The sequence below is a fragment of the Gymnoscopelus braueri genome, assembly GCF_963280865.1.
Source record: "Gymnoscopelus braueri genome assembly, chromosome: 19".
Classification (NCBI taxonomy): domain Eukaryota; kingdom Metazoa; phylum Chordata; class Actinopteri; order Myctophiformes; family Myctophidae; genus Gymnoscopelus; species Gymnoscopelus braueri.
The window spans coordinates 27,137,721-27,150,930 of NC_137621.1; the positions used below are offsets into that span (position 1 = coordinate 27,137,721).

Here is a 13,210-nt window from a genome sequence, read left to right on the forward strand (position 1 = left end):
GCCAAAGGAAAATAAATAATTCCTATTTGTATAGTGATTGTGTTAAATAGCTGTAATTTTTACCTTGTGGTCACACAATTGTGCCAATTAACACATTTCCAGTCATTGATTGAAATTCCATGTCCATTTATGATATCACGGAAATTTTCTATAACATTTTAATTGATTCTGTAAAGTTGTTTACATATTTGTGTCACACGTGACGGGATTGACCTGCTGGGGGTCAAATGTGACGTTGTGGTGTTATGAAGAATGGCCGAATGACGCAACTGTCCTATCTACGCCAGAGCCAATGATTTCCCGAGAATTGAACTATAACGATCCCGACGCTCTTTGCTCAGTGTTGCCATGTCCGCTTACTATAAGTGACTTTGGGCTTGTTTTTCTGTAAAGTTGCTTGTTGTAAATATTGGTGGTTGCGTTTTTTTAGGCTTGTTTCTAAAGTTTAGTTGCTTATTTTGGGCTTGCCTCCTAATGTTGTTAAAACCAGTGGTTCTAAAATATATTCATGTCAAGGACCCCCACATTAATATGTATTTGGCCACAGATCTAAATGTTGTGCCAGGGACAAGATTACAAGATTAAAATGTTTCATATTTTGTGAGAGAAATAAGCAACCAGGTCTATGAAAACCAAAAGAAGCAACTATGCCATGAAACATTCTAACACAAATGCTCCCTGGTACAAAACGTTTCATGAATTTATTTGAGGGCCACTAAAACATTTGGAAGCAAGCCTAAATAAATAAGCAAACAAGCCCAAAAAACCGCAACCCGCAACAACTACATGTTTACGAGCACCTTTACAGAAAAAGAAGCCCAAAGTGCTTATAATAAGCCGACATGGCAACACTGACACGGTGTGACGCACATCCTTTCACATTTAATCACCAGCAACAGCCTAGCGGCGAGTGCTAAGGCTAAAGCTGAAGCTGGAGAAGAAGGGAGTTTTTTGGTGTGTCGTATAGGTTACAGTTATCTTTCCACTCTATTGTTTGTTAAATAGACCTGGCCTCCATTGTCTCGCATCTGTCGGGGATGTATGGATGGATAGTTGACGGAATATCGTCGCTGTTTGAGCCCATTAGGGGGCAAAATCCCCCCGAGTGTCCTGGGAAAGGTAACCCACAGATACCCACGCGAGGAGTGACAACAGAGGAGGCTCAGCAAGCTAGTCGACCAGCTAAACGGAACTACCACAGGTTGGTTGACTTGGTGGTCCCACACAATATTGTTTGCAAACACTACTTTGGCCAGTTGGCTTGAACGATGTATTTTTTGGTTGGTCCGTCCAAGCAGTGGTGTAAAAAGTAACTAAGTACATTTACTCAAGTACTGTACCTACTACCTAAGTACACTTATGAGGAATTTTTACTTCACTGGAGTAATTTCCCATTTCCAATCATTTTACTTCTACTCCAACACATCTCAGAGGCAAATATTGTACTTTAACTCCACTGCAATTATTTGGGAGCTTTAGTTAGTTAGTTTACTAGTTACGTTGCAGATTTAGGCCATTTGAAAATAGCTGATCTACAAGCTCGCATTGTGAGCTTGTAGATCAGCTATTTTCAAAAGATTTTTAATACATTTCGAGCTTGTGAAATGGGACATTCTGCACAAGGAGTACTTATACTTTTGGTACTTCATGTACATTTTGATACCAATACTTTTGTACCTTTACCCAAGTACATTTTGAATTCCAGACTTTTAGTTATAACAGAGTATTTCTACTCTGCAGTATTGATACTTTTACTTAAGTACAAAATGTGAGTACCACTGCGTTCAAGTAAAGCATGTACTTGTAAAGCAAACGTTCATTGAAGATTCATGCTAACGTGACAACTATGCATCGCTTGACTTCAGTTGTTGTGCTATTCTATTTCAGCATTTATGTGGCTGATAATGTCTGCCAGACCGAGCAAGTGGAGGTGAAGAGACGGAGGCGAGGTTTGTAAACTATAACCGTCTGCGCTTAGTATTCTATACTCTCACAGTAAACTGTTGTGACAGAAGTGAGCATTAGTCCTATTTTATAACTCTAGTTGTCAACTTGATTGGTTGCTGTGTTTCAGATGTAGTCATCAGCTTTGTGAAGAAGACTGTGACAGGGGTAGCTGGTCTGCTCGGACTGAGAAATCCACTATCAAGCAAATGCAAGAAGTGCAGACCCTGCTATGAGCAGACCCAGGTTTGTGTTCCCACTCATTCGCCGAGCACACATTAATACCAGATGCTGTCACAGATTCTTGTCAGCCCTGTGTCACTTTAGATGCTCCTGCAGGGAGGGAATCGGATCCACTCTGTAGCCTATTGTAGGCTACAAAAGGCAACAGTGTACTTTTTAACATATCTGTGTTTGAAAATATGTTAAAAAGTATACTGTTTTGCTGCTTTGTTAGACAAACAACTGGTTGAGGGACTAGTCCAGGCTTTACATTAAATGACCATTTTGTCCATTTGCAACTTGCAACCTATCTTCATATAATTTGTCCTCACTAATGCTCATTGATTTGATTTGATTTGATTTTATTTGATAATTTATGGTACAAATTCACCGAGGTGCACAGTACAGTATATATCAGGATATCACAAAAAGTCCAAGGACTTATTTCCGTTGAGGTCCCACATAAAAGATTACATCATGGTTTCTATCAACACACTTGCCATTTTACCTTAACTAAATTAAATTCATTGCAACCATAGCACTCAACAACATAGACATTCATAAAAAACAAAGCACAATAGACCAATAAATAAATAAATAAATATAACATTACATTTATCGCATTACACTATGGTACCATTTCTGTCTACTTGCTCTGTGACTCAGAAGAGGGATTGACATGAGCCACTCAATCTGTGTCGGTAGGCAGGTTTGGTCATTTCAAAAAAAGATTTCAAATGTTACATTTTATTAATTTACGAGAACAATGTCTTCTATATTGCATGCCAGCTTTCCAGGAAGAGAGAGTCTGCTATTTCTACAGCTTGGACTCCTCATCAATGATGATGTCACCGGTCCTGGTTCTGAACTGTCCACACACAGCCCTCCTCTGAGACACAGTCCATACCATATTATTATGAGCTTCAGGACTAGCCTGGAAACCAGACAAATCTACTTGTGCAAAAAAAGACCTCAACAGGTCTGTTGTGATTGGATTTCCCTGCCCCCGAAGTTGTGGGACACCAATCAAGGCCCAGTATGCAAATATGGGGCTGGTTTATCATCAGAGGCTTTATTTATTTTTTCGCCCCTTGGAAATGCAGATTCCGCACAGAGATACCAGACTAATATCACTGATATTAGTCTGGCCATGCCAGGCTACTTTAGGACCAATTATATTCAGATGGGTTGAAAATGGGTGACGTGGTCCTTTTAAGTTAAGATAAGATCAGATCTAGTATGAATGTTCCCTTAGTGTAACAGCACAGAATGCGTGTAAGAAAGGGGACAGCCACTATTTTATACTGTTTTATACTGTACAGTTGTGTTGTGTGATAGTGGCACTATCACACAACTGTACAGTATAAAACGGTGCAGTTGACCAAATGGTGTATTCATCCTTTATATTCTCCAAAATGAATTGTCTCTTGCCGCCTCTTCAGATCCAGACTGTTAGACTGATGGGCATAGATGAACTACAAACTTCATGGATGAGCAGTGCTGATTGGAGAATGGGTAAGTACTTAATTATGATGATTGCAGGAGGTGAATTACTTTTTGGAAAAGCAAATATTATTTGTAGGTTACAGTATATTTATCTTTTGTCAATCTATTTATCAATCTGCTCATATTCCTGACTTTCCTTTCCTTCTCCTTTTCCATGTCCCATGTTTAACTCTCGGCCTCTCCAGATAAGCCAGCAGGTGGACTGAATGAGAGGGATTGGGGTGGGAAGAATCCTTTCAAGAGCTCCTCACCTCCTTTGATGAGGAAATACAGGCAAGTGTTGCGGTTTTCTTTCTTCCATCTTCACAGTTTACATTTCTGCTTTGATTGCATCAGTCAGTGTTTATCATTAATGAACTACTGCCGTGAAACCTTTCAATGCCACGGTTTCTAAATAAATGGAACCATCTTTTTACACTTGTAATATAAGAGCTTACTGATGCATCACACCTTGGCTTAAGCAACTCGCAGCTAGTCTTGCCCCCATACCCCACTTACAGTCTTCCATAGCCAGAGAAAGTCGACTAACGCTACCACTAACAAGTTAAACCCTCTAATTGGTTGGATTAGAAAAAAGCGCCCTTCGGGCGTGTGCAGATCTTCTGTGTGGTTAGCACAGTGTTGTGTTATTGATGTAATTGTGTAGTGAGCAATTAAGATGTTGTTTTGAGTAGTGGTATGATTGATGCGAGCTGAGAGTTTAGTATATATGCAGAAGGGTAGTTGGTGATGGAAATTAGATAGAATTTGTTTTTAGAGAACATGGTTTATTGTCATGTTGTAATAGAGAACAGTAAACATGCATTTGGCAGCAATCTGTAGCAAGTAGCATCATAGAAGCAGTGGTAAAAAGAGAAATGTTTGCAGCAACCGATATACAAATATAAGAAAGGCGTAATAGTAGTGAAATGAAATGACACAGAGTACATGACAGTATGTAGTACATTAACAGTGAAGTAGTCAGCAGCAGTAATTAGGAGCAATTTTATGTTGCATCAGGGGGACAATCAATTTTGTCCCGCTATGGGCATAACACATGTTTGCGTGCGTACGCATTGTCATTGTGTGTGTGTGTGTGTGTGTGTGTGTGTGTGTGTGTGTGAAAAGCTACCTTGTTGGCCTTTAAGAAAATGCATGCTATATTATGTTTTAACTTATTGATTTTTTCATATCCACATAAGAAATATGTATGTCTGCTGCATACGGCAGTAATATCCAGAGAATGTCACATCCCTCCAATATCTGCATTCTACTTGTGATTCCAGTGGAGCAGGGCTACCTACAGGAATCCCTGAAAGAGGCAAGGACAGGGATAGAAGAAGTTCCCTCCAGCTGCTGCCTTCTAGGCCTGCTCTGGGACTCGGAATGGGAACAAGTGCCACCAACCCAGACTTGACGTGTCCAGGCTTTGGAAACAACCGCAGCTATAAACCCAGTCTTACAGTGGAGGAGGTAAGTGGACAGTCAGTTGGCTTTAACGTAAAATGAATAGATTTTTACTCGAGTAACATTTTCAGTTGCAGAGTGTGTGAACTAATGAAGCGGTCTGTGTACCATGCTTCAACTATCAATGTCTGTGTCTGGATACTGACAAAGAATGGTTTGCCATGTGTTTGCATTTATGCCTCCTCCAGGCCATAAAGCAGAGCAGCAAAGAGCATTACAGGCGCTTGTTGGAGATGGTGACGGAGAAATACAACAAAAACCAGCCGCTGCCTTTCAACCGAACCAAACCACAAGAGTGAGTATGGACTTGTTGGTGTTATCGTATTACCAGAAAATCTTAGACATTGGCATAATCAGATTACTATAGACCTTAGATGCTGTAATAAGATTACAGATGGTGGTGTGATCAGATTACTTACTATAAGCTAGAAGATGCCATCAAGTATTCCCCATCTGATTCTTAAGGGTTTTCTCTTCCTTCCTATCAGTGCATCACTATCACAGTGTGAGCACAGAGCTGCTGGGATGGGAAGAACCTGTGAGGCTGTACCCAGAAAGACTGGACCCATCAAAGGTAGAGACCCACTGATGAGCTGAGTGCTATGTTGAATTTAAAACAAAACCAAAAACTCTTTGAAGATGCAGAGTAATGTCTTCACGTTCCCAGGCTAACATGTTTCGTACTCTCCCTTATTTTGCAGCTGGTCCAACGTTTTTCACGTGGAGAGATCCATCTGCTACTAAGCAGGCCAGAGACAGGTTGGTTGTTTTTTGTGTCCTATTTCTACTATACATCTGGGAAGCAAATGTCAACACAAGCATATAGTACAATTTGACAATTTAGTTTGTGAGGACTGGTTTTATGGTTAAAAAATAGTTATGCTGGGGTTTATTACGCTGGATGTGGAAGTGTCACAAATTCCTGCGAAGCACGCAGAAAATAATATACCAGATGCCAAAACTATTGCTGGACATCGGGCGCCAACTGCGGAGCTGAACTGCCAAATGGGTTAACATCGGCAATGAAGGGAAACTGGTGGTGTGCCCACTCAGCCCAGCACTTCGTGGCACTTCCACTCCCAGTGTGAACCCAGCATTAGGCTTACAAAGAAAACACACAATCATGTTGTTTATGAATATGTTTAATATGTTATGTTTTGATCATGGTTGTAAAATGTGTGTGTTGTTTCCAGGAGGGGTGACATTTGTTTCAGCAAGACAAAATCGGAAGAGTTGGAGGACACACAATATGCCCGATGCGTAACGGTAATAAACATAATCACCCCTTCTGTGTATGAGCAGTTCAATGTTGGTGTGGCAGACTCCACCAGACTGTGCAACAAGTAATATCCAACATGCATAGTAAAGTAGGTAATAAAAGGTAAATAAATAATGCAGGTCTAAGGTATTACTTGTATCAGTAAGTCATACAGTAATAATAGGTGTCATATTGTACTGCGCTTGAGTGCACAAACATAACACTGGATTCCCACTGTTTTCATGAATTATTCTGGCACTTCTTTCTCTCACCACTTGCAAGAATCCCATAAAGTGTATAATTTCTTATTTTTTTTAAATCTTCAGCAGAAACAGGCAGCAGAGGTGGACCTCCCTACAGAAGTAGCCACTCGCCTCAAGCTAGTGGACAGAGGGCATCCCTCTCTAACACACACTGACCCACACTCTACACACACAACCCATACACGTCGCAGTGAAGAGGATCTACCTAGAATGACGAAGGTGAGAAAATGTTTTTGTCTGAGAGAAATGCATAACATTTTCACATATGTTAACAATAGAAACGCACACCTCCAACTTTCTTCTTTTGGGAGTCTGTTGTGGTTCACTCAATGTAGTTAGAAACTCTCCCGGTGTAATACTGAGTCCAGAGCACTGTCTTCAGCCAGGTCTTGGTGAAGTACAGAGCCAATGTACCATCTGCTGTTCATAAGGATGGCCAGCTCATTGCTTGCTTGCTTGTTAACCAGGGAGTGGACATTAAAGAGTACATTTCATTCTAGCGAGGAGTGATGATTCTGTCGTCTATGCGACAGTGTTCTTCTGTCGTCTATGCGACAGTGTTCTTTTTGGTTATGTATCCATTGTCCTTGTCTGTGTGTGTGTACATGCAGGAAATGACAATAGAGGTGAGTCGCGCTCTGTTACAAAGTGATCCGAACCTCGTCCTAAGTTCTGCCTTCAAACTACGCATCACACAGAGAGACCTGGCCACACTACAGGAGGGCAGCTGGCTGAACGATGAGGTAGGCTTATGCTACAGCTGTGCTAACAAGTATAACTGCCCGCATATCATTTCCATTTAAGTAGTTTTCATGTGGTACGGCTGCACAACACAAAAGAGCCATGGAAATAATGGGAGTCAGGCAGCACCCCACACTCCAGGCTGTCCGTGATGATGAAGCTATCACCAGACAGGCCCACAAAATCATTTCAGACCCCACCTATGTCCTCCACCCTGATTACCAGCTTCTTTTCTCAGGCATATGCTCCAGAGTCCCCCAGTGCATCTGGGCTGGTAGGGTCTTCGTGTTTTAGTCACACCCAGGGCCTTCGGGTCACTTTGACCCGAAGGCCCTGGGTGAAAATTTTCATTTTCATTTTCATATCACATGTTTAGTACAGTAAATAAGGCAAATAGAAGAAGTTTCATAGAGAACAAAAATGTTTTACATACTTTTAATTCATGTTGAAAATGTTAAACCGGGTTAAAAGGACCCGAGGACCCTACGAGGGTTAAGAACACCTTTGTCGATCTGTCCATAAAAGGCCTAAATGGCAAGCTAGTCAGCCTTACCCCTGTAGTGCAGCATTTTATCTTAATGATGATTCTATATTGATAAGGCTGACTTACTCTTACTAGAGTTTTAAACAGGCCTGAAAATGAATGCCCAGCCCAAACCGAGCCCAGCCGAGCAAGTACCATAATTTTAGGCCTGATAGCCCGAAAGTTAAAAACAAACGGACGATTGAAAAAGGTCTGTACTTCCCACAGTGCGTAGTTTTCACGTTGTAAAAGGGTGAATTTGAGAACTTAAAATCCATTGCCTGCAGAGAAGTCTCCCCTCAAGGCTTTCTGACAGAAAAACTTGAACACTTCATTTGCAGTTCGTCATGCACGACAAGCATCAACAAATGGTTTCAACTACATTCCTGGAGCTGGGAGAGGAACTTCGGAATAAAAGTTGCGGAACTTCGGAATAAAAGTTGCGGAACTTCGGAATAAAAGTTGCATGATAACAAGATTTTATTTTGAAGTTAATCTACTTGGAAGTCAGCGCACAGCGTCGCACTTCTTACTGGCAGTCGCCGCAGAACAAAATATATTAAATGATTTATTTTTGTATTCTTTTCACACGGCCCGGCCCGAATTAATTACTATACATTTTTGGGTTTGGTCAGAATTTGAGAACTCTAAAGGTCATTACACACCGGCGATTATGCGAATATACGCAAAATTCGGATCCGGTCCGAATAAATAAAAGGCGCTTTTTCACTCCGAAACGGATGTGGAAGCTTGCATTGACTTTATACGTTTTTTAAAAAAAACGTATTATTTGCATGAAAGAAATCGCCCCCGGTGTGTAAGGACCTTAACTCTTAACACCTTTACCGCCGGGCCCGTAGTTCTACGGGCCGTTAAATCCAACGGTTAAGCGCCGAGCCCGTAGTCCTACGGGCTGCGGTCTTTTCGCGCATGCGCGGTCCGGGTGCACTTTCGGAAATGTTTTGATCCACTTCCGTTTCCGGTTTGATGACAGGAAATAGAATTATTTGGGATCCGGTTTCGACGATCACGCCCGCTCCCATTCTACAGACGAAACTGAAACTCAATTCTCTTCCTGTAGTTTTTTCTCCTCGCATTTCACTGTTTAACGTAATCCGCTCTAACTACAGTCATGGAAGTCCGTTTGACATGCGGTCTTCACTGGGAGATACAGGGAGATCTCGCGGACGTAAACAGACCGTTCACGGCTCAATCTTAAGGATTTTAACAAGATCTATGGCGACATGAAAAAAACAAAAAAACAACAAAAACACCTTGGCAGGTGAGTACATTATTATGAGATTAACCTCTGGCGGTGGATGTGTTAAGGGCTGTTCACACTGATAACGATAACTATATCGTTCACTGTTGTATTTTTTTATATAGTTGGTGTGAACTCCACTTGACTTAAAACTATTTTTTTAGTTATAGTGCTCAGTGTGAACGGCCCTTTACCGGACATATTATGTACACTACAGGTGTGTTGTACGATGGCCAGTTTGTTAGTTGGAAATCTGCCTGTTCTGTAGGTAGAGTGTGTGTGGACTGCTGACAGTCTGTATACTACAGTATATCTCGTAACTATGCACCATGTCAACTGGTATTTTTTAACAGCAGATGGAATTTACTGTATCCCTTTAATGACAATAAAGTCTTATCTTGCATGTCCAAGTATTATTTTTGTTTTACTCTTGTTCTTAGTTCGTTTTTTTTCTTCTTCCTTCCCCCCTGTAGGTGATGAACTTCTACCTGTCACTTGTCATGCAGCGGTGCTGTGGTCAAGCAGGGGGACTGAAGATCTACTCTTTCAGCACCTTCTTTTTCCCCAAGCTGCGAGGTGGCGGAGGGGGGCAGACTGGAGGACACGCTTCCGTGAAGCGCTGGACGAAGGCTGTAGATCTATTCGTCCATGACATCATACTGGTTCCCTTACATCTTGGCGTCCATTGGGCTATGGCCGTGAGTCACTCTTAACTTAAACTTCATTTACTTCATCGACCGGGTTCCCCCAGGGCTCTGTACTTGGTTCCCTCCTTTTTTCCCCTCTACACCAAATGTCTCTCTTGGAAAATTGCCGATCTACAAGAAATGTTTGCTTAATGTTCACCTATTGTTGCCAAATGTTTACCATTATGACATGCCCAGCTAGGGTTAATGTGGTTATTGTTCTTAAATGCAGTGGCTTGCTTTGCATTCTTTGCTGCCATACTGGTTTACTGCTTTTCCATTTGACTAAAGTAAGTTAGCTACTATTTGTTACTATAAATGATTTAGTCTCTTTCTCGTCCCCCATGCAGGTGATAGATTTCAGCTCCCGCTCAGTAAGGTCGTACGACTCTATGGGCCAGAGGCATGATGACATCTGCAGCATTTTACTGTGAGTCTTCACTGTGCTCCAGTCTTTTCTTGCATATTGTCCCTGGCCATATTTTGTTACTAGGAATATTCTACACTACTCTAAAATCTGTGTTAGTTTATCCAATTGTAACTCTGGGGGTGTAACACTAAGGATTTGATTGTGTATGCACACAAGGGCTGAGTTGTTTATATAACATAATTTCGAGACGAGACTATCTCCCATTTTATGTCTTCTGTGTGCCAGACTCTACTTGAGGGAGGAACACAGAGCCAAGAAGGGCCGAGATCTGGACAGCTCCAAATGGACTGTGGGTAGCTTGAGGGCCAATGTAAGTATGGAATAAATTCATGAATATTATCTGGGTGAAATGTGTGTTGCCCAGTGACGTTTAATGTACATGGCATGTGTATGTCTAGGAGATCCCCCAGCAAAAGAACGGCAGTGACTGTGGGGTTTTTGCCTGTAAATATGCAGACTACATCTCCAGAGGAAGGCCCCTTACTTTCAAACAGGTAGGCTGTGCAGATCACATGAAATATAGTAATACATGTTTTTAATGCACTCGAATATGAACATGCGTGTCTCTCTCCTTAGAGCCACATGTCTCTGTTCAGGAGGTTAATGATTTGGGAGATTCTCAACCAGACGCTGCTATAGAACTACACAACAACCGAACAATGAACCCTTCAGCAACATGGACATTCCCAGTCTGTGCAACAACTGGTGTACAGTAAAACAACTGGTATACAGTGTACAGTACATGCAGGATGAGGACTTGAAACCCGATCCTTCTCGCTTCTTTCTGGGATCTGAAATATGACACTAGTTTATTATGGCCCCTTTAGAGCATAGAAATATCTCTGAGTTGTAATTGGAGAGAATATTGATGTGTCTTATATAGGCGTTGGCACTACTGACTTGACTTTATTTTTTATCTTCTTTGGATTGTTTTGTTTTGTTTTTTGCTGCCTCAAGTGCCTTGAGTAGAATGAGATTCTTAGGCCTAGCACAAGTATGAAAATAATGTTATCTTTGCTGCGAAATTGTCTAGTTGTGTGCAAATCAAGGTTTTGGAGCTTCTTCTAACTGGGATGATGTTTGATGTTTTTTAAAGGACCACTTCACCTATTTTCAACAGATCTTTATATAATTGGTCCTCTCTAGTGCTCATTTATAATATGGCACTATTTATGTCTATTCGGTCTGTCTCTCAGAGATAGACTGGACATTGCAGAAACCTTCCCTTTTTTTCTCTTAAGTATTATGAGGGAGATTATGAAAATAAATAAATAAAAAGGGGTGTCATCTTAGAATACGCATTAGTGAGGACCAATAATATGATGAGGTTGAAAATGGATTGAGTGCTCCTTTAACCACATGAACCCTAGCATCCCTATTCTAGGGGCTAATAGTCTTTGTATTGTGTAGCCAGACAACTATTCCACAATCTCCGAATGTTATATTATTTAGATTTATTTTTGGACGAATTTGCACGACTAAACTGAAGCGTGGAGGAGGCTCTGCATCCTCTTTATCCTCTGATCATTTTCAGAGCTTGCGTGCTCCAGACTGTTTGACGGAAGCATTTGAAAATTGTGGGACGCCACAGGCTGCCTCGTGAGACTAGGGATGAATGTTGTGAAGCGTTGAGAGCTTGTAGATTGCCTATTTTAAGATATTTGGTGCAGGGGAAAAAAATGAACGGACCAATTACAGAGCCAACCCAGATTCAAGTTTACTAAGAATGGAGTGTTTAGTGGTGAAATGTTTGCTCATGCCGCTGCCAAAGAGTTGTACTTTAGTTTACCAACTGATTTGACATGAAGCTCGAGCTTTGAAGCTGTGAATGGAATATGAGATATCACCCCAAACACCTCCATCTCAGAATTTGCTGTGGCAGACGGAAGGAAAATCTGCATGGTTGGCCTTTTCTTTGTAGACATTAGTTTTTTGTATACATTTATATTTATGTGACTTAATTTGAATGAGAAAGTGCTGTATGTGATGGTTTGCTTGCCATGTGTGGTGTGCCAGTAGTCCCCCCTCCCCAATAGATGTGCTTCGAGGTCTAAATTATTTCAGTGAGCATAGTATACCATGCTTCTGCTTCATCTTTGTACCATGTAAAAAAAACTACTGTCTACACTCGCATGTGTTGATTCATGCTAAATAAATTCTAATATTTTTTGTTATAAAATTTCATTTTGTTATGTCGTCACTTTGTCACAAATCGAGGTCCATCTTATGTGATGGTACTGACAAATCACTCATTCTATGTACAATACGGTACATATGCTCTACTCCTTTGCACATTGGATTGAGGCACTGCTGCTATTGTTTAGATATGTATTTGCACATTACCTGCACATGATTTTTATTTATTTTTTTACTGCTGCTTCATGAGCGATTGTACCTGTCTAAGATGAAAACCTACAGTATATTTGTCCTCACTGTATTTGTTATTGATATTTATTCTCTTGCTTTAATATGTTCAGAATGTCAGCACAATTTATTGCAAAATAAGTCCCCAACAACATTTGCTGCTTGTACAAGTTGGTGACAAATAAAACCTTGATTCTTGATATTCAATTCAACCATGGGTATGGATTTTGCAGTTTCCCAACAGTCCTGCCATAAACACAATCAGGGCCTTGTCAATCATCTTGTGAATGGGCAGTAGTTCTGAACAAAAACAACTCAAACAATGCAATTTAACTGGTACGCTTAAAAAGAAAACTGGTTCAAATGCCTCAATAAAAAACTAAAAGTCTTCAAATTACTTCACTGAAGAGTATTGGGGTATTATGTATTTTGAGTCACTTAATTGATCATCTCAGTTCATCCAATCAGATTATGGCCAGGCGTGTTTGATTTAGTTTAGCTTTTCAGTTCAGTATGCTGGCAGCATTCAATGAGGGAAGTTAGATTAGAGCTATTCTTAGTTTGAT

At 40.8% G+C, this 13,210-nt stretch overlaps 1 protein-coding gene across 3 annotated transcripts; it reads left to right on the forward strand.

Moving 5' to 3' along the window:
• Positions 1-906: 906 nt before the first annotated feature.
• senp2 (SUMO specific peptidase 2) lies at positions 907-12,850 on the forward strand. 3 transcript variants are annotated; one of them, XM_080414365.1, is made up of 17 exons: positions 907-1,201; positions 1,888-1,949; positions 2,075-2,190; positions 3,609-3,681; positions 3,858-3,945; positions 4,938-5,124; positions 5,307-5,413; positions 5,607-5,692; positions 5,820-5,877; positions 6,312-6,384; positions 6,703-6,858; positions 7,251-7,382; positions 9,638-9,862; positions 10,201-10,280; positions 10,506-10,590; positions 10,679-10,774; positions 10,857-12,850. In XM_080414365.1, the coding sequence occupies exons 1-17, from the start codon at positions 1,038-1,040 to the stop codon at positions 10,917-10,919; spliced, it is 1,851 nt and encodes a 616-aa protein (XP_080270491.1). In that variant the 5' UTR covers positions 907-1,037; the 3' UTR covers positions 10,920-12,850. The 3 variants fall into 3 exon arrangements, with proteins under 3 accessions (XP_080270491.1, XP_080270493.1, XP_080270492.1); XM_080414367.1 differs by having other exon boundaries at positions 10,682-10,774; XM_080414366.1 differs by having other exon boundaries at positions 6,706-6,858.
• Positions 12,851-13,210: the final 360 nt, after the last annotated feature.

Excerpts from the sequence above, each read along its gene's own strand:
- senp2 (XM_080414365.1), top strand. The coding sequence starts at position 1,038 with ATGTATGGATGGATAGTTGACGGAATATCGTCGCTGTTTGAGCCCATT. Across the intron at positions 3,682-3,857 it reads CAGTGCTGATTGGAGAATGG|ATAAGCCAGCAGGTGGACTG; the intron begins GTAAGTACTTAA and ends CGGCCTCTCCAG. Across the intron at positions 7,383-9,637 it reads GCAGCTGGCTGAACGATGAG|GTGATGAACTTCTACCTGTC; the intron begins GTAGGCTTATGC and ends TCCCCCCTGTAG.